Here is a 22471-nt window from a genome sequence, read left to right on the forward strand (position 1 = left end):
GTTCAATTTTGTCTAATTGGTTCCCCTGCTGCCCGCTCTATCTCTACCCTTCAATCATTCCGCCTGCAAAGTCAATAGGGGCGATATAATAACCCGCTTTATCATTGAGAGGTGAGTCAATGATGAACACGGCCGGCGCCAACAATTGTTCATCAACTCCTCAGCTCAACTTCACTAATGGTGTGTGTGTGTGTGTGTGTGTGTGTGTGTGTGTGTGTGTGTGTGTGTGTGTGTGTGTGTGTGTGTGGGGGGGGGGGTGGGGGGGGGGGGATTGGAGAAAATCTGCGAGCAGTATTGAACTTCTTGGAGTTCTCTGAAGTGAAAGATATTCTGCTTCAGCAGCTCAGCGTTCACCACCAGCTCGGGTGCTAAGATACGAGCAGTAACACACAAACCTTGCATCCATACTCTCTCTCCTACTCAAACCAAGTTGGACTTACATGCGGCTGCTGGAGGGAATCTTACGTCCGTCTCTGAACCAGGTGATCTGTGGCCTGGGGAAGCTGTGTATCCGCGGTGACGGCATCAGAGCACCCTCACCCTGGGATACAGTTTGAGACCTTTCAGCCTCCACAAAACCACCCATATCTGGCGGCATTAGAAGAGTGTGAGAAGGGGAGACAAAGAAAGTGAGCGAAAGAGGAAAATTAATAAGAGAAGAGAAAGTGTTTTAAATGCTTGCCAGCCAGATGAAAAATAAGGACTGTCATTATTACCACATTATGTACCTTTTTCAAAAGCTAAGCTCCTTTACTCGGAGTGACGTATCGGCACACTGTGCCTGACAAACCTTTAACAAAAACAGTGTCCTCCCCTTACTGTCAGATGTGTGGTAAGAAAGCTGCACTTACAGGCAACCTGCACTTCGGTACTGCACTGCATTATAGCGCCCACTCGATTTCTCACAATGCAGCGGTAGTGGCCTGCGTGCGATCGGTCCAACGAGGGGATCAGATACCTAATGGGCACACACACAACACAAAGTGCCATGAGTCATCACCAGCCTGGCAGACAGATATTTATTATGTTGCCTCTTTTTGCCCCACACACGGAAGATGCTAAATGTATCGAGATGTTTAATTGGGCATCTGCAACACATCTTAAATGGCATTCCACTTAGCCGTGAGACATGGATGCTCCAAAATAGGAATAGCCTTTTAAGTGTGATTCAGAGGTGATGTGCAGGTGGACAGTAGATGTCAATCTAAAAAAAGAAGAACGTTATCTTAAGTCCAGCTGTGGAGCGAACAGCTAAAAGAGTTTCAGACTGACTGACAGGACTCACAAAAGCCCATTGTTATCCTCCAGTCAGTTAAATCAAATCATATGAGCACCTCTCACCTGTTAGTTAGTCCTTGGTGCCCAGAACTCTGTCCCTCCCCTGATGTGCATTCATGTTAAATGGTGTGTGTGTGTGTGTGTGTGTGTGTGTGTGTGTGTGTGTGTGTGTGTGTGTGTGAGTGAAATGCTCGGTGAATAACCCTGGAAGCTGAGTCCCCTTTAATTGGTTTGCGACAGACACTTAGGAGTGTGGAGTCCGCCCTTACCATGTTCCCCCTGCACTGCAATTCATGGTAAAAGTGGGTGTGGAGGGGTGTTCTGATTAAATGGATTCCAGTTCTCCTCTTTGATCAAGGCTGGTGAAGAATAACAAGCAGAGGGGCTGGCCTGCAAAGACCCAGAGACTAAGCCACGTGAGAGCACAGCCAAATACTGAGGAAAGACGGGGAACGAAGAAGAAGAAAAAGACGAAGGGGAGAAGGGAGAGGAGAGAGGATGTGAGAGAGGGAGAGGCATACAGGGAAGGGAATGTGTGTGTGTGTGTGTGTGGGGGGGAGGGGGGGGCTGTAGCAAGTGATAGCAATCAGACGATGCCTCCTGAGAGAGTCTGTCCATGTCTAGGGGACTGGACTGAGCAGACTGTGAGTAGAGAGTGAAGAAAACAGGGATAGAATTAGATAGAAACTGACTTTCACTATGGACTCCAACTGTGTGTACACACACACACACACACACACACACACACACACACACACACACACACACACACACACACACACACACACACATGCAGGCACACTGGCACACAGGCTTAGTGTACATGGACATGATGCATTACCGCATACACACATACACACACACACAAAGGCCTTGTTAGAACCGGCTGAAGCTTTCTCTTGCTGTACTCTGTGTCGTTAGTAGAATTCCTCGGCATTGTGATGCGAGGCTGAAGTATAAGAGTAATACAAAAAAAAAGTGCCCTGAAGAACTCCACGGTCAGTGAAACAGCATCATACTGCTGACAGAGCAAAGTAGCCCACCCACACTGCACACAATCTGATGAAGAATATGCATTGTTAGATTTTGTTACAGCATTGATAGTTTCAACAAACAGCGGCAGAGAAAATAAAGAGTTATCTGCTCACACCATCTCTGCATAGTGAATACAGTGCGAGATACAAATCGGAAAAATCTGACAATCCCCTGAACACAAAATGTTATGTCTCAGGGGAGACATGCAGCCAAATCAGTCCTGAATAAATCCATAGAAATGAGTCTTGAATATGAATAAAAATGAGCAATTGAGCTATTAGCTACAATTAAATGCTGCTAAAATGTCCTTGTGTAGTAAGCTAATTATAAATGATGAAGAAAAAAAAAAAAAAAGATAATAGAATCAGCTCAGGCAGGCAAGGCTGCTTTCCTTACCTGTACTCCAAGGAGAAACGTGTGAGCTCGCTCCCATTGTAGATCCATTTGAATTCCAGGGGCCAGCTGCCCTCTGCCATGCAGGTCAGGACCAGGCGGTTGCCCTCCAGGTGAACCTGGGTTTGAGGAGGCTCCATCTTGAAATAAGGTGCGACATCATCTGGAAAAAGAAAAGAGAAGAAAAGAAAGTAAGGTACACAGTGAGGGTGATGTACAAAAAAAAGACATTGGAAGAAAGAAAGAAAGAGAAGCCGTCAGAGGAAGTAGTTGGTAAAAAAAAGGTAGTGGTTCGGTGATTCAGTAACCTCGGTGAGCGGACACACAACACAATTTCAGGAAACGAGAACTCTGAACAAGCTATTTACATTTTTCTTCTGCACTGATTGGGAACTTGAAGGTCAACAGAAAAGCCTGCCAAAAAGCACATGAAATAAGTTGTTACTGCAAAAGCAGCTTACTCTTTTATTTCAAACTGAAATGCGCTGGCAAAGAGGTAGAGGAGCAATTTGTGCAGCAGGGGAAGTGTAAATGAACTCTTCCATACCTCTAGATCAGTGAAAGAGGATGGGGGAGAGAGACGGGGAGGGAGAGGGAGATGGAGAGAGGAGGGAAAGGGGAATAGACAGAAAGCAGATGGAGAAAAATACAGCAGAGATTGTACACAAAAAAAAAAGAACGCCAGCAAGTAGGAGGAAGAGAGAGTGCGAAACTAGGAAGCCATGGGGGGTGGGAGTGGTAGAGGCTGCTTTAGAAAACACAAAGTTTCCCAGCCTTAAACCCCCTTCTCTGACAGGATGAGTTATGCTCTGTGCCTCCCTTCATTTATCTTTATAGTTCCCTAATGCAGCCAGATTATACAGGCCCCAGCCGCAACACTGCACACAGCCAGTGCAGCCACAGAAAGCCTTTAAGGTGATACGCCATGTCCAGGACTGAGCTGGGAGACAAAGTGCTTTTATTTGAGCTGATGAAAAAGGCATGATCAGACCTATTGATCTGTCTGCCTCGCCAGCCACGGGCGACACTGAGCCGATTGTGCCAGTGTTTGTGGCGGGCTAATTAAAGTCTGTATTAATAGTTGCAGTAAGCCGCCAAAGGCCCGGAGCGCGCCTGGTTCTAGGTCTACCACACGAGCTGACTCACTCTAACGGCAGATCGCTGGAGCCTCTCTCTCTCTCTCTCTCTCTCTTTCTCTCTCTCTCTCTCTCTCTCTCTCTCCACAAGCAGGTTGACACCCAATATTTATGGTGCCGTATGCTGAGGACGGTGTGGAGGAACTGGGGGAATGCGAGGGCAGCCTCGCCAAGCAGGGAAGGGGATGCAGGAAATTGAACCTGATTGAAACTGTAAATAAAAGTGTGAGTGTGTATCTCTGTGTTTCACACAGACGGCCATGGCGGCTATACATACACACATACACAGAAAAGGACACGCGCACACACACACACACACACACACACACACACACACACGAGCGCACACAATACCTCCCCGAAAGCGGCAGTTTACTCTCTTCTATTACCTCTAAAAGAGACCACTTACAAATGGAGGCAAACAAACAACAGCCTCCTCAACGCTTTCTGTTTCGAAAAAAAACGGTCTTTCAATTATTTTTCCCTTTTGGTAACAAAAAACACACCACTACCTGGTTTATCTTTCTACCATCACATTTCGTCTTATATCTAACACATACACACACATACAGACATACACCCACCCTCACACACTCCCAGAACATTCACTTATGCCTGAACAAACGCACTAAGGCAACACCCAACCACTTCCAGCTGGTTGCATGCACTTAGCAATGTGGATACATCAACAAGCCACTATTAGGGACCTGCACATGCCAAAACCAGACGAGCATGTCTTGTCTGAGGCAGGAAGGTGTCTTAATACCAATTTACTGATGGGAAATTGTAGAACGGGGAATTGAGTGCACAGTAATCTCCACTGTAGTTACCTGTTTTTAGTGCCATTCATGTGTTCACAATCGTTTCTGCCTCAAATGACCCATCCAGTTGAGCCCTGATTGTGAATCCCAGAACAATGGCTATCTATGGTACTATTGACCAATTTTACATTTAGAGCCAAGTGTATTTTTTCTGGAGCAAAGCCAGATGGTGAGAGAGAAGTCAACGTTAAAGATCACATGCAGTTCAGAATCAACATCCAGGAAAAGGTTGCTCCCCATGTAAGTGATCTTCTCTTCAAGACACTGGGAGAACCTAAATGGCCGCCGACCGCTAACAGTTCTGCTGAAGGAAGATAGGACCAATTCATCTGCATCTAATGAGTTTCCAACAGAGAACCTCTTGTCTGACCCACATTCTCCCCCTTCTCTTCATCAGTGTGTGTTTGATCTTCGCTGTGAACCACCGAGGTCAAACAGTGCTGATACACGTGTGTGCCTGTGGTGGACACAGCATGTGTTTTAAGTGTGGTTTTCCTGCTTTCTGTGAGTGTCAGCCACTGTAAATAAATACTGTAAATATATGTACATATGAGTTGTAGTCATGCATGCCAAGGTGGGAAGAAAGCTTTGTTAATAAGTGCAGTCTGACGGCTCACGGTGGAAGAGTGCGCTGCTGTCACTAACGTGTCAGGTGGACGTATTTGCCTCCACTGTTGCGTCATCATTGCTGAGCTGATCCAAAATTTGTCTCAGGTGTCATCTCGTTTTAGAGCACTGTGACTTCACTGAACAGAAGCGTGCTGTTCACAACAAATACATAGTACATTTCCCATGTTTACAGACACACATGAATGGAGAAATAGGGGAGTATAAAATCCACTTTGTGATTGGAGGACATTAGTCCATGTGACTGCGGATTTCTGGCTTCACTGTGTCAAGGTAAAACTGGCATCTTTTCTGAAAGAGACGAGGTGGGTTGATGGAGAAACGGAAGAGCAATGGCCAGGAAGAACTGTGGCCTCCTCTCTTTCAGTGATGAACGAAGGGACAGTGGTGACTTTGGCAGGTGCAAGGCAATGCCTGCTTCAGGCCTCCAGATGAAAAGCTCGAGGGCAGCCCTTCTGGACCATGAATTCCTGCAGCACTATGAGCACAGATAAAAGCCAACTGAAAGGAGTCAGCAGATCTAGGGAAGACCAAAATCTGGCATTGGAGGACCAGGAGGGCTTTAATGTGGCTGGTTTGCAAAGCAGTTGCCCCAACAGTCAAGCTGCACCACCAGGCCATTCACCAGAGATATGAAAACACCTTATTCTAACCTGACAGCTGAGGTTGAATGATGGCATGCCTCCAGCCAGGTCCCCTGGCTGCATACACAGAATTTGAATGGCTGTGAGACAAAGAGCACAAGCACCGGGGCAGCTTTATAAACCAAGGCCCATTGTGCTCCCCCTTGCGTCATGCTGGCATGCAATCACACAGACGGCGTTCACATTCTGCTTTTGTCTTGTAGTCTTTCTCTGGCTTATTTTGTGCCTGACCTCCATACCCCTGCTCCACTCCAGCAGCAGGGAGCTCTTTCTGCCCTCAAGCACCTGTGTTTCAGGCTAGGTAACCACATCTGGCATTCGGCACAACTGTATTTTTGAGATGCAGCGATAAAGTGGAGGCCCTGCCTGCTAAAACATTTGGAGGACTACTGCCTCATTATCTGCATACTCTTTCTACATTTCCTACTTACTCCACCTGCCCATCGCTTTCTCTCCACCTCTCTTTCCTAGACACACACACACATACATGTATGCACATAACTCCCCTGCTTCATCGACCACCCCCAGTCCACCTCATGACACATCATGTCATCAAGGAAAATTTAGAGCCATCATTTAGCCTCTCCAATTGGACTTTAACATGCGAGATGGGTCATGGTTAGCCTCTCTGATGGGGGTTACGCAACAGTCATGGCCGTGACCTTGGCCTAGTAATGGGCCGGTGAGAGGGTGTGAGCCATTGGGCTGGTGGAGAGGGGTTAAAAGCATCTTAAAAAGCTGTCCAGACTCCTCCCTTATGGATACACATACAGTTTTGTTGCTTTACAAGTTAAGATGACAATGTTTGGACCAGGACATGTTGCTCTTTTAAAAAACATATAGATACACACAGTAGTCCCGCCTCCTCATACCCACCCCCCCACGCAAAAACCCAATCCATCCTGAAGGTCAGGTTGAACTGTCACTCTGTCACTAGCTGCTGTCACCGTGACAACAAGCACCCCACCGATTTACACTCCATCACTTAGGTGAGTCAGAAAACAGGCGGACACGAAGAGAGGGATTTGGAAAGAGAGCGAACAAGAAAAGACAGCGAGGAGGAAGCAAGAGTGACGGTGAAACAGATGGTGGGAGAAATGCAGGGCTTAATGATAAAAGAGAGAGATCGAGAAGTGATGTAGAGGCAGGTTGAGGTGAGGGATGAGAGAGGGAGCATGTGAAATAAAAGGAGAGAGGGGGGTGTCCTCCGACGCCAAGCAGCAAGGTGAAACGACCCATTACAGCCGGAGCCAAACAAGCAGGCCATGGGATGGGAGATGGAGAGCCTCCATCTAACCCGGCAACTCATTTAAAGAAATGGCCCATGGATCAGCATCTGCATGTTGCATGTGTGTGTGCCAGTCCATCACAGCTCAATACCTCCCTCCCTCCTTTGTATTCATAGCCTCTAGAATCTGTTTGTGCATCTCTCTGGCATCTATGCTATGGCAATACAGGTTTCATGGCCCAGGTGACATGCTTTTAAAAACTCATACAGTCATGCTCGCTGCTCAGAGGAAAGAGATGCAGTTAGGAGAATTGATTTTATGTTGAGCGGCGTAAAGTGATTTTCATTTTGATGATGAGTTTGCTTTGATGTTGCAGAGAAAGTCCTCAGGTCGCCGCAGACAAAATAGCGCCAGCTGTGTTTAGTGGATCGCCACGGGTTAATTGATGTGATTAATTGAGGTGTAATGTAGCGCGGTGACGTGTCTGTGATCCCACTCGCTGCGGGGCCAATGTGTGTGTCTAGGTGTGCCTATCAGATGCTACGGCATCACAATTAGAAGCACTAGCATCCAGCCAACAAATGGAGATTTAATTAGGAGCGAAGACGAAGCGGGAGGCCAGTCAATGGGCAGCAGATTGAATTATCTGGACACACACTCGCGGGCAGCGCAGACAAATTCTCACACACACACACACTTTGGACTTTTTCCTTGTTTGCCTCGCTACTCATCTGAATGCCTCTCTACCTATCTGCTATGCCCCTCTCAAACTGTCTTTTTCTTTTTGATTTCAAGCTCTTTTTTCTCTCTTCCCATCTTAAGTTTCTCTGCTTTATACCGCCACAACGTCAGTTTCCTCACTGTGTGCTGTGACACTTTCTCTTTCTTGCTACGATCTCTCCCAACACAGTAGTTTTCACACTCTCTCTCTCGTTGCCCTCTCATCAGTTGTCATCTCGTGCACCTTCTCTCCACTTCCCTTCCAAATGAGCTCTCTGTCAAGACGTCTCGCCATCTTTTCCTCCTCTCACAGCATCGCTCCTTACTCTCCCATCTTCCTCCATCCCCTCGCCCTGCTCTTTCCTCTTTAGCACCTTCTGAGTCACGATATTGTATGGCGTACCGAGGGACGTGTCTGTGATATCCAGGAGCCTAATTAGCGAGTCCAGCTCCTGGCAGAGAACACGGCACGCAGAGGAGCACAGGCACAAGGCCCAGCGTCAATTAATGAGACCTCACACACCCACAGCCACCATTACACGCCCTCTGCAGCATCACGTCTCTAGTCAGCTCAGCCTTGCCCGCCGAACAGTGCGGAAGCCACAAATGAACAACTGCAGCGAGATGTAAGAAAGTTATGTTTTTGATCGCCGAGGGATGGTCCAAGCTTTGCAAAAGACAAAGCATGGCTTCTTGTCTGCCTTTGTGCGACTCAAATCAGATGTATGTGTTGTAGCAGCGAGCTGCGAACAAATTCTTGGAGCCAACAGATGTATCAACTTAGAAATGTAACCCAGACACTCTGGCAATTTCTTTATTTCTAAGGACAAGATATGTGAAATTGTTTTTTCCAAAGGAAGTAAGGTTTGGAGAGCTCTTCTAAGTTGAACTAAATGGGAAATTATCCACACTTGCCGCCCGTTGTGGTGCGTGTGTGTGACTGACATCACAGTCTTATTTCCCATGTGAGACAGGCGGCTTCTACGGTTTGGAAGTAGTAAGGTTTTTCATGCGCCACATCACATACGCATCTTTCTCCGACTCGCCTCTTTTCACCAGGGAGAAGAGAGATAGTAGCGGGTGGGGGCGGAAATAGGTACAAATTTTCCCTTGATCTTTGTGAGAGCTAATTGACAATGTTTGAAAAAAACAAAAAAAAAACAAGAGAAAGCAACACAAAACAGATAAACGACAGTAAGTGGAAGAAATAGCAAAAAAGAAAAAGAAAAAGAAATACAAAAAAACAACGAGAGCTGAATCGGGAATAGGAGGCGGGCGGCTTTTCTCAAGGCATGAGAAGGTTGGAAATAGGCCTAAGTGAATTTAGAAAGTAGGGCAAAGACTAATGGAGGAAAATAAACAAACGCGCTGAAATGTGAATTCCACAGGGCCCTGGGTCATTAGAGTTAATACCGCACGCTATGCCATCTGCCGTGATTGTTTACACTGGCCTGGATAATTAGATCCTAATTAGGAGACGGTATGGTGGGGAAAACATTATTTCACACGCATTGAGGTGGAGATGATCAGACGCACCTGCAATGCCATGCTTCCTGTCCAGCGTGGGACCTCAGTGGGTAGCTCCATAAAGATATCAGACAGGTCTTGATCTAATTGCTCGACGCACCAGACAGAATCTGGATCTTTCCCTCCCACCATTAACATATAGATAGACTAGTACCTCTTTTGGAGGAGAGTCATCTCTGCTCTTGACATTATGACAACCTGCCTGCTCCTTGTTCTCCTTTATCCCTCACACTATGTGTGTGTGTGTGTGTGTGTGTGTGTGTGCGCAGGTGCATGAGAACGTATGTGAATAGGCTCATCCTTGTGTGTTTGTGACTGTGCGTCTTGAAGATACAGACACCGGAATATTATCAGGCAAAATGCATGGACTCAAACTGCCATGTCCCATCAGTGCTTTTCTCCCCAGCCGATCCCTTTGAATCTCTGAATTGCGGAGATACCACAGGCATGCTAATAGTGTTTTGCAAAGTGTGAGGTTTTAGGGCACTTGCTATTGTAATATATGTGCGTGGAATGGCTGGTGATTGGGATTGTTATCATTGTGGCAGTGAGTGCATAGGCGACAAGCCTTGAGTGGCAGGGGCTGGCAGTAAATGCTAATAGCAGAGAGCAGCTGACGGAGAAAATAATTATTATCTCCCTTCATTACATTTACAAAACCTGCCTATCGGTCTCACTTCCTTCCTCCGAGCCCAGGCGTGTATAGCAATCAGTGTGGGCAATGCTTTATGTACGTGTTTTGCAGAAGACAGACACCTTTTTGTGTCAATGCATCATCCACTCACGGCTTTGGATCTCAGGAGTCTCTTAAATTTGAGATGCGTCACGGCGAATACACAAGAGCAACATTGGGTCTTTGGCGGGTAAGAGTTGGAGAATGTATGGATGCGATTTCCATCTTTTCTAATTTTGGAGGAGGTCTGGGGTGATGTATAGCCGGATTATCACCTTAGTGAGCTGGGCAGCCTGTGGGAGGACAGAGTCCCTGCTCTTAATTGAGACATCTGGAGTGTGAGAGCTAACAGAATGGGGCTTGTCACATCACCGCCTTTCTCACCACCACATTACAGTGTCCCTCTGACCACTATTTCCTCCCATCATCCATGCTGGAGCACCAAGTATTTCTCTCTGATGTGTGAGAGCTACACTATCACCCCCAAAAATCACTTTCTTCAGATGAAACCTCAAAGCTGCCAGCCTCCTCACCAACATCGCAGCAGGCCACATCTCTGACCTCGGTGGCCTCTCTGAAGCGCACCATACCGTCTCTAAAGCCGGAGGAAAGACAGAGACTGAACACAACTCTGTGGCATTGTGTGAAGACAGGCAGCCAGCTCTACGCCAGCAGGCAGACAGCAGATCTGAGCGCCCCGACATTATGCTAATGGAGGCGTTTGGCTGGCTCTTACATGACTTCACACCACATTGCTCATCTCAATTATCAGATACAGTAACGGGTGCTGAGTGAGAAGCATGCAACTTGAACAAAGCATGAAAAATGTCTCAGTCAGAGATACTAATTGTTGTATTCTCTCCATGAGATCCTTTAGGGTGGTTTAGTGTGAGAAACACGCGTTTAATAACCTCCTATATGTGAATACTAATAAAATGATGCATGCATGAGGATACATAATGACTTGATGCTAAGTCTGACAAACCACAATAGAACATTAGAGATGTGTATATTTTTCTTGATTATCTAAATGAACAATTTGAGATAAGTGGCAGAGCTGTCCACTAAATTGAATCATAGTTGTTTTATACATCCAATCAAACTCTCAGCGTACTTCACCATTCTCCCTCTGAAATGCCCGTCATCTGTTCATCTAATGATAAATGTAACAAGCCCACATTTCTACTTGTAAAGACTGTGTCATGGCAATCTCAAAATTACAAGCTGTCTGACAAGAAAACCAAACCATACCCCTTGGTAGTTATCGCAACACTGGCATAAGCTACAGCTTGGAGCCCTGTGCCAACACTGCTATCTAATATATGAGGTTGATGATGTTTTTCTAATTATATGTGTGAGCTTGCACTCAAAGCTAACATTGCTTCCAGTGCTGCTGCAGTGTTGTTGGCAAGGGTTGTTTTCTTCCATTTGGGTTAAGGGTTAAGCTTAAGAAACGTGCTTAAGGGTAAATGCACCCTGCCCCATCCTGGATTCAAACCTTTAACTCACTGGAAACCAACGTGATCATTTTATATGCAAGAGAAAAAATTTAACGGTGTAAAGAAGTTTTGAATTTGTGAAAGTAACCAAGGTTAGCTCTTTTTTTGACACGGCCTTATAAATATGCAAGAGCTCTTTATATATATATATATATATATTTTTTTTTTAAAGGAATTCCAACCACAGCAATTTTAGTCTTCACACAATGTCACATATATCCTGGAGGTTATCGTTAGAAATTACATAAATTTAAATAGGAACACCATCTTCCATCAGGTTAATGTATTCAGAGAGCATTTCTTTCCAGCCATGTTCTTGAAATGCTCCCATCACTGCTCTTAACACACCAGTGTGGGAAAAAAAAATTCATGTTGGTAATTCTCTGAACTTTCTCCGCCTCTAACGACCTACAAAGCCGAGGCACTGACTGTTGGCTGCAATCACACATTGAAATATGTGAACGATCAAGCGGATAGGCATAATGTTACTGGCGCCCAAGCAACGGGATGAGTGATTTGAAGGCTTAATGCGGTCCTTCCACACCGCATAGAGTTATAGCCTGTGATTTACATTATAAATGTCTGCTAAATTTCCACTTTTGGAAACGAATATCACTAAATGACAACCTGACAACGAGCCAGATGGGGGAGGTAGGAGTGCCACTTTTTTCATGTTTGTATATTTTCCACCCAGGATGGGACCTAATTCCATATTACTACATCTATAAGCCGTGCATAAATACACATCAAATAGCGTTTTTTCAAGCCTCATAATCCCTGGATAATCTTCATCTACAATGTGAGCAGCACTAAATTGGAGGGAAGATTCACAAATGAACATATTTACATCAGTCCTATTAGTGAGACACTGAAGAGATACTGCTCCGAGATCTGCCACTGCTTTAAAATGCCTGTAGGCACTTAAGAATTTTATTAGAAGCACTTTAGCGCTCACCATGCAATGTTAAGTAATGTGCTTTAATACTCGTATAATGCAATGGATTACAAGTGGGGATATTAATAAATCATCTATTTTATTTATTACTTCTCTTTACCATGGGGAGTAAATTACATGTTTAATCTCTGTCATGGATTCAAGGGCTTTTTATGCTTTCTTGCATATATGTGTGTATGTGTTTGTCTGCGTAAAATGAAAGCGTTTGCATACCTGACCTTTATATACAGTAAATGCAGAAGTTTGTGAGAGCACAGCGTGTTTACTTGTGTCTTCACATGCGTGTATACATATTCATGGCTACATTCTCTCCAGTTGATCTGGAGTATATTTGAATTCTTCATCAGATTAAAGAGATGTGCATGTGCTCCACAGTCCCTTAATGACAGCCAGATCAAAGCCCATCATATTCCTGGCTGAGTTGAGGGGGATCATTAGCGATGGGTCAACAGGGCATCATTAGCCAGCATGCTACCCATGCAGCGTGTTTACGCCTCCCTGAGCCACGCTGTATGTGTGCGTGCACCTGTGCATGTGTGTGGGTGCACATGCCTGTACGCGATCATCAAATGCATCTGTATCGCTCTCTGATCTCTGCACAGTGTGTGGGAGGAACGGAGGTCTCTCCTGTGGCCCATTTCCCCACAGACAAATGCTGCTCCAGCGGTGAGAGCGAGGCTCATCTATTGTACCTCCTGCCTCCATCAACTCACTTTCCATCTATTACAACCCAACAGGCTGATCTTCATAGCTGAAGCTCATTGTAAAACCCTAGCATTGCTGATTCAATAGGCTCTGGAGGGTTCTGACAATGACCAATTCACTCATGACTATTATTCATCACAAAACCTTTCCAGCTCTCCAATAAAATCCACCACCCACCTTTGCTACTCCGTTTGGTATGCTGTAACAATCCATCACTTCCAAATGTGTTGCCCCTACCAAGCACACACAAAAACACACACGTACACACACAAATACACAAAACACTTTTCTCTTTACAAGTTCACTGAACAAACTCCTTCTCACCTTAGAAATTGCTATTTTGGTGCAGGGCTATTCCTTCTCTCAGCAGTTTCACATAAATTCTTTCTCCCTTTACAAACATTCCCTTCTGGCTGACTTCTACCATCAACCCTTCTCAACCGCAAACTGCTCTTTTCCACTGCCAACTCTGTCGCTCTCCCTCCCTCTCTCACCTTCAGATGCCATCCATCCACTGCCTCCATGCCTGACTGCTTTGACAGGCCCGAGATTCAAGCGGGGAGGATTTGATCCCTCCGTGGAGTGGAGCTCTGGCGGCGGGGTCCACTCTCCAACCGCTGGACGCAGAGCCCTAAGCCACCGATTAAAAAGTCATGAAGGCTTTTAGGGGCATGCAGGGCTGCAGTTTCCCACTCCTCTGTGGATTGGCTGCCTGAAAATAGTCTTTGTTTCCTGAGACAACAGTAGAATATGCAGGAGGTGGGGGGTATTGAAGAGATGCGGGTTAACAGAGCAGCAGTGCGTGGGCCACCTCGTTCTCCCCTGTACTCTTAAGCAGCATTCTCCCGGCCTTTTGCTTCCTCAGATTCGATGAAACACCCACAGTCAGTACATCATTGGCCCCTATATGAGCGTTGTGTCCATGCTTTATGAGCGTGGCACTACAGCTCTTTTAAAGTAGTGGCCTCCCACGTTCCTTTCCGTCATGCTGAAATCAGCCTGGGCTAGTGAGGTGCACATCCAAGGTCAGCCTCTTAACACCGCACAACCAAACACCTTACTCCTCCTCAGTGTATGGCTTTATAAAAGGAAACATCTGGCAGCAAAGGGGTATTGATGCCTTTTTTGAAGATAAATAAATGGACTAATGAGAATGGCTGTGAGCTAGAATGTCATCAACCTGAATAGCTTGCGTTCAAAAGGTGCTACACAAATCAAGTAGATGACCATTTGCTTCGTAATGGCTGCAAGGAGAGGTCGTAAACAACAATACACGCGTGAAACAAGACCTTAATGTGCTGTAAAAAAAAGAACGAAAAAAAAGACTGGCCTCCCAGCATTCAGGTTTAGTCTTACCAAAAGCAACCATCCATACCATTGTCACAAATAGCTGCCAGCCACTAATGGAATCAATAAAGCCTTGCAAATATTTACAGGACAAGAGAGCCTCAAGGCAATCAATTCCAATCTATAGGACGATGGAAGGTTCTACTGTGGCTGTGTTTCAGGTTAGAAAAATCAACGTCAGCTTTGGAAAGAGAAGAAAACCCTATTGCAGAGACATCCCTCAGTCTTTCACTCATACACTCTCCTTCCTTCCATCATTCTGACCCTTGTTTTAGTACCACAACCCTCCCCCCTGCACCCGCAGTTGTCCAAGTTTGACATCTCCGGCTGTGCCTCCCAGCAGGTATCTGCAACCGCAAGGAGTGCATCCAGCAAGGTAGTGGGAGACAGCTTTTGAAGAAGGCAGAAGCTAGTGGATGTGACAGGCTGTTGAAAGCCGGAAGATAACAGCATCTGCTTTTGGAAGTCTTAAGAAGAGTAAAGTGGGGGTTGGCTGGGGGTAGAGGGGTGAAAGGCCAGGCAAATTCTTTCGATAATAGGATATAAAAACAAATGTTGCTCAGTCTCTGCAAACATTCCAAGGCAACAAGGACGGCAGACTGAGTGACTGAAAGCGAAGGGTGGAAGCAGTGCAAAGAATAAGAAGTGGAGTATATTAAAAACAGATTGCTTCTATGTCTCTCAGGGGGCTGACTTTTTTTTCTTTCTTTTTTTATGCACAAGGTTGTAATCCCTAGTTTATGTTCTGTAGTAACTAGCTCGATAAAATACATCAACCTAGCACATAAAAAGTGAATAAAACAGAGTATATAAAAGTGTGTCAGGGCGGCAGAAAGCTATTAGAAGTCAAGACCGCCCATGGTGATCTCTGATTTATTGATGCATTGATGCCTGGAAGTGCATTGACGAGTTCAGCAACTTCTGATAAATAGGCGATAATGTCAGGCTTTTCTCTGTTCGGCATGCAGCTACCAGGCCTCACACGGCTCCCCGGTCTCCAGCCTAATGAGCAGCTAGTTGGAGGGAAAGGATGAACGGAGCAGAAAGAGGCGCTCTCTCCGTCTCTGATGCCACTCGCTGTGCTTTCGCTCTCTCGCGCACGGGGCTCCTAGAGAGAACGATCAGACGCAGTTACAGCTCCTGCCAGCGGCTATCAGTGTCTCTTTAATATCTCCACCTTCCCCTTTGTGGGAACATACATGTGGGGGGGAGAAAAAAAAGTGTTTGAATAGCCACGCAAACACCCCTAAGGTGGGCAGCTTTAGCATAAACAGACCATTCTAAACAGCTTGAAGGCTACAGCAGTGTGTAACAGTGGCTTCACAAGGGCGTACAACAAGTGTTGGGTTTTTAGCGGCGCCGCATGTCACCGTTCATAACACAGCGCATTCCGCTGCCCCGGGGCTCAACAACCTAAGTACCCGGTCCACTGCTTCATCACCTAAAGTGCCCGACTCAATGTGTGCGGGTAACAGCAGATAAATCAGCTGTTCCATTATGGCTTATGTTTTGCACTCTATGCATCATGCAGATATGAATACTGCATGGTCCACACTCTGAAAAACGACTGTATCCGGATCTGATAGATATTTCACAGCACGGCTCAATTAATTGAATTTTTCAACTGAGATGTGAGAGAAATCCATAAAACAGATCAAACTGAAAATGCACCAGACAGAAAGTGTGTGTGTGTATGTCGGTTTGAATGCCTGTGTGTAAGAGGACGAGAAGAGATAGGAGAAAGAGAGAGAGAGAGAGACTGACCGCACAAACTTGAGGGCCCACTTGGCAAAGCGCATGTGGTTCTGACTGCCAACTTGTGAAAAATGTCAATTACTCTCTCTACATCTAAAACTTTTATGAAAGCTTCTGGGCTGTATCAAAGCCTTCAACCTCACCAGCTCCCTCGAAAATATTTTCTCTCAGAGAAAATCAGTTTTAATTATTGAGAGCGTGGCTTCAAGTTTATTAGTGTTTTTCAGGACTTCCTTCAAATAGCTGTCCAAGGCGCTGTTGTGCATATCAAAATGATCTTATTGATGCTAACCTTCCTTCCTTATTGCAAATACACTGTCAAAAACCTTAAGATCAGCTGCCTTCAGTGTGATGCATTACATAGACAACTTTCTGCAGACAGAGGAAACCTGTAATAGCAGCAAACACGGATATCTTTCTGGAAAGAAATGAGAAACAAACAGAAACAAGAGATAGAGAATATATAATCGTGGAAAATCCGCAGAAGAAAGAAAACGGGTTGAAAATAAATAAAGATGAGGCTGGTGATCAAAGCATCGTAGTGTCAGGTGGTCATATTGAATAAGACCTCCTCGCTCCACCGTGAACTGACCCAGGCTCAGACTCTGCTGCTGAGGGCTGTACAGCGTTCCCAGCAGTACATCAGACAGACAGAGAGACAGGCAGCCTGATCTTTCTACCTCCATGAGCAACACTGTTTTAATCCCTGCTGGATCAAAGGAGGCAGCGAGCTTTGCTCCCCTTCATTAGGGAGGGATAGAAGACGGCATGGAAACCGTCCCTGTTGTCCAGGACTGAATGGCCATGTTTGATCAATCAATAGCAGTCCACTAGCTCTGGCCTAAGTGCTCTTGCCAAAATCACTCTCCAAAATGGAGGATGATGGGGTGGGACCGAAAACATACTCGCACAAACTTTCATCAAAACAGTCTTTGGTCTGGGAATGAGTCAAATTATACTGTGCTTTGTTACGTTCTGCTACAGCAGAAAATCTGTAGCCTGACAAGCACTGCCTCAGTACTTAAGTCCCATCGCTCAAAACATGAAAGTCTGAATGCTGGTGAAAGGACAGAATAGGGATCAGCCAGGCTGACGGAGTGGCTAAATACAACTGGGCTGCTGTCTGACTTCACCATTGTTGTTCACTGGTGGAACGTAATCTTCTTAATCACTAGCTAAACCTGCAGAACAATTGACCCATTTTCATTTGCGGCTTCTTATCACTGAATGCGTGCCCATATCTCATTTAGAAGTGTTAGAAATCCCTTTTCAATCTAGGTGATCTGTTCTCACCAACCTGCCTCCACATTCCTCTAATCCTCTCAGATCTAATCCAATGCATATCAGCCAGAGAATGCCATGTTTATGTATCGAGTAGGTTGTACTATGCTGTGCTACGTGTGCTTAACATTGTTGGGATTCCTTACAAAAGTAATGCTCATTACTAGCTACTCTTGTATGCATTTTGAATGGCATTCCTTTCCATTATATCAATCATTTGCTTTCTCTAGTGCTTGGTTCTTTCTGTATATTTGCAAAATTACTGATTGTACGAATGCTTCTTCTGTTAAAGGGTTAACTGCATCACAGTGGTGCGAGGCAGGCTGGACAGGTTGTTGGTCAATCACAGGATAAAAACCTTTTTTTTTAAAGATATATTCACAGTTCTGACATCCAACGCAAGCAAAGTAAAGAGCATTTTGAAAACTAAACATTTTGAAAAAATGGATTGTATTAAGGCTGAAAGTAATCATGGACAGAGTCAATTGCAGATGTAAGCTCACATTTTAAATTGGATTAACAGGTCCAACCCCTAATAGGACAAGTCAAGTCGAACTTACTTGTGCAGCGCTTAATCACATTAGTCTCAAAGAGCCACACACCCACATTTTAAAACAACTAAAGACTGATTGCTTTTTGTGTAGAATGAAATCACTCATGGTTCTGGCGGGTTTTCACCAGAGGGAGTTTGACATATTTTCTGGAAACATTGAGCAAAAGATGAAAGCATGTTTTATTATTGTATAACGTGGGTGAAAACAAGCAACTGTGCCCAGATGCTCAACACTGACCATTGTTAGGACTTTTAACTATGGTTATGTTGCCGACTGTGGCATCATTACTGTGCATATATACAAGTGCAAATGAGATGTGCAGGGACATTTTCAACACACGGTTAGAGTCAAAATCTCTTATCCGCATTTGCTGATGTAAATTGGTTATGATAGTTGAAGATATTATTATAACAGAGACTGGTGAGGAAACGTTTGCAGAAGGAATGTAATACATATTAATACTACCGTTGTGCAGTAACTATTGTTAACTTTTAGCTCCTCAGTTCACATTTTTCTATAGACGTCTTTTTCTCTCTGGATTTTGTAGAGAAGTGCAGTGATGATACGTCACAATATTAATTATTACTTAGTTACCAAGCATCCAAGTTGCTTACAACTACACAGGCCAGGTTTATATAATCCATGCCATGTTTGTGAGTGTGCATGTGTTTATCAGTTTGACAGCCTACCTACACAGCAGAAGAAGGGTGTCACTGAAGGATTACCATCGCAGTGGCAGACTGTCTGGAGCTCAGAAATCAGTCTTTTTTCCTTGACTGGATGCCAGTCAACCTCCCTCCTTTTTCCAACCTCTTCACTCTCCCTTCCTCCATCTCTCTCCTTCTTTCTCTCTCTGCTCCCTCTCAATGAAATGAGAAGAGATGCGCTCTTGTCAGAATGAGCAACGGTGGCATTATTGTCAGCGTGAGCTGTCTATCGTTGCAGTGTGTCTGGTCGGACCCCTCCTGTCGGCTGTCACCGTGGTGCGGGGATGAGATGAGAAAACTTTAGTGGATTTGTCGAAGGGGAAATAAAGCATGGCGCACGACTGATCTGACACCCTTATCTTCAACGTATCAGTCCCGTCACAGATAGAAGTCAGCCAACTGGATCAAATATAAGTAACACACAAAACAATTAATACACAGTCCGTCAGAAGATGCCCATCTACTAGTCCATATGAAATTAATACGACATAAGCAGCAGATGCCAGGCCTAGTGAGTATCAGAGTGAGAGAAATCCTGCATCAAGAGCTCTGACCTCGGAAGAAACAGCTTCACTGACGTTAAACAGTAGACTGGACAGTGCCAGATTGTTTCTCTATCTTTCCTGCTTCACACACTCTGCCAAGTTGAGATATCTGAAATCATCCCTGCCAGAGAAAAAGTGATATCTGGAAGCCATACTCTTCTATATATATATAAAAAAAAGTGGTGTGAAGTACACAACTAAATCTCCACTGTGGGAATGTTTTGTTCAGGTGTCTGCTTACGATTGTTCATGTCTTCACCGAAACATACATGTGTGGCCTCGCCATGAAGCCAGCTAGTGAATACAAGCTGTTTCATGTTTTCCTCTCACTTACTCAGGGAGTACGTGTGGTGGAGACGGCAGAAAAGCCACCAGCTGCTGACCTTTAATAGCATCACACAGCAGCAGGGAGTGCCCTGGTTTACCTGACTCACATCTTGAAAACAGCTAATCAAAAGGTCTCTAATGGCTTACCACCTGTGAGGAGCTATATGGGTGTTTGTCTGTTTACTGATGTGTGTATACATATGGGTCAATATGTGTGTGTGTGTGTGTGTGTGTGTGTGTGTGTGTGTGTGTGTGTGTGTGTGTGTGTTGCATGTATAATGTTTTGATTATGTCAATACAAGTCAACAAGGAAAAGAAAATTACCTCTTTGACCCACTACAAAGTGGATGTGGTCTGTGCTGCAAAGGCCCTCAAAGTCTGCGTGAGTCAGAGGAATTTAATACATTTAATTAATAAAGTTCCATGCTCATCTTTTCATTTCCACCTCTGACTGGATTCCTCTGTTGGATTAAAAATGCATCTCAAGGCAAATGCTATTCATGCTAAACTTTCATTATGGTAAGCCAACTTAATATGTATGGACTTAACTATTGACATACTTGGAAGTTGTGTTGTTTTTAACCAAGTGAACAGATATATATATATATATATATATTTACTGATTCTACATTTACTGTTGCCTTTCTTAGGTGTTTTTATACTTTATACTGGGGTGAATTCTCCTTCAAGGTATATTTACGCTTGAGGCCAGGGTATTGCTCGAGAAGAGAGAGCAATTACACTGAATAAATCCCCTTTCCCACAAGCCAACCCACTTCTGAGAACTGTTTTGGCCTTTTCCCCAGCAGAGGAATTCCAGCCACCTCGTGACTCTTTCAGCAAACCTCCTCAAAATCCCTCATAATCACCGCTGTTCCTTAACAGCCTCTGTCCGCAGGGCTGCTATAAAGACGTCTCGATAAAGACATGCCTCATACAAGTAAGATACGGTAACACTTTAAAAGCAAGCCACTCATCGATCAGATCAATATCGGGTGTCTCACGCTCTGTCCTCTGTATGATAGGAAACATGGAGAGGGAGAGAGAGAGGGGAGGTGTTGTGAATAGTAGGCGAAAAGATTGTGACAGAATCCTATATACCAATCAAAGGAAGAAGTTGGATGAGGGCTGGTGTGGGCACAGGATGGAAGCGGGGTAAAATGGGTGATGCTGGTGGGAGTGGCTTAGCTGCTATTATAGCTCCCGGAGAGTAGGAACTCAATCAACGGCCAGGAGAGAGGCCCATTGTGCTGGGGTGTAATGGCAACTGTGAGATTTTATTAAGAGAGAGCAATTGCATGTGCTCCTCATCAGGGTTTCCATTGTTGCACTGGTGGTCACAATGACGTCTGGGGAAGATAGAAACAAGGTATTTACTGTCTCACATGCGGAAGAATAGACAGCTCCCAGAAAATAGGGTTCCAGTTTGACGTTAGGGGCTCTGTTGCCTGTAATTGTCATGGCATCCTCTTGTTCGATCAGTTTCCTTCCCCATTCCTCTCAGTTTATTATTCCTTCTGCTCTTTTGGCTTTCTTACTTTCACTCTATTTCTCTACAGCCATTTCATTTCTTTGCTAATTCAGTGTTCCATAACTTCCCAGACTCCTTCTGTCTGGCATTATAGTGGAACTACACGAGCAGAAAGTCAAACTTGCATTATAGTTGTGTTGTGTTTCAGTGATTGCATGCAGAGCTAGCCTGCACTGTGGCTATTTAGAGCAGACAAGTGTAGAAAAGTGTGGGAGGACAGCACTGTGAGAAGGTGTGTCAGCTTGACTAGTGATGGATCGAGCCTTGTGTGTTTGATGCCATCAGATTTGGGTTCTCAAGAATAAAGACCTTAAATACGGCAGGCAACAGTGCATCATTTCCCCTTGGTCAGTACAGATAACTATAGGTAAAGGGCACGTTGTTGATTGCTCTGTGTTTGCGTACAGCTTCATGGGAGGGAAAGAATAGATTTTCTGTCTGTATGGGTTAAAATACAATTCCTTCACTGCTGAGCTTCAACAGGCTCCTATTAACAATGGTTCTCTTTTTTGTGCACTTTCAGTTAACTGAGCTCTACAATACTGGTGTTTTTAAATGGCTTTCGTCAATCAAGAGTTTTCAATAGAGGACATTTTCAATCAGACTGTCCTTCTAAGAACGTAGCGCATAGGTTGTCTGCGCAAGCAGCTTATTATGGTCTATATTTATTAACATTATTTGGCAGTCAAAAACTGCTGCTGGAATAATATATATGCTTCACTAACTGACACTGTTGTGGCTAAGGTTAGGTAACGGTAAGGCAGAACAATGACTTGTAGGGTTAGGGAGATATCATGGGTTGGATTCAAACAAGTAGTTACTATAGAAGTATAGGAACACATTTAGGTTTGGGTTAAAGTTACAACTTCATTATGATTACAATAATAACTACTACAGCTAGAAAACAGAAAATAAACAGTGGTGTCTTTTGGCAAATCCCATGTCTTTGTTTTCTTAAAACATTACACCTGACTTCCTCCTCTGCTACCATACGGCTAGACTCAATTACTACAGCCACAAGAGGTCAGTCTCGAAATATGGCTTTCATTTTCCAAGAGAAAACTCCACTGTTGTTGTCGTTAAAAAATCTTTGTTTAAGAACATACTTTTTGTAGCTTGTTTTCTCGTGGTTCAGCAAGGAACACGTGTCACTGTCTGAGAAATAACTGCACTTGGTCTGAA

The 22471-nt window shown here is 44.7% G+C and overlaps 1 protein-coding gene across 1 annotated transcript in view; it reads right to left on the bottom strand.

Annotated features, from left to right (window-relative positions):
* LOC306750359 (protein sidekick-2-like) overlaps positions 1–22471 on the bottom strand; it is a gene marked incomplete at both ends in the record, with an annotated part of 76188 nt that overhangs the window by 31553 nt on the left and 22164 nt on the right. Inside the window, 3 exons of the mRNA XM_079233773.1 lie at positions 441–588; positions 852–958; positions 2710–2869. Of these exons, the coding sequence (XP_079089899.1) occupies positions 441–588; positions 852–958; positions 2710–2869 (415 nt within the window). The remainder of the gene's footprint in view (positions 1–440; positions 589–851; positions 959–2709; positions 2870–22471) is intronic.

Source organism: Taurulus bubalis (assembly GCF_910589615.1).
Source record: "Taurulus bubalis genome assembly, chromosome: 17".
Classification (NCBI taxonomy): Eukaryota; Metazoa; Chordata; class Actinopteri; order Perciformes; family Cottidae; genus Taurulus; species Taurulus bubalis.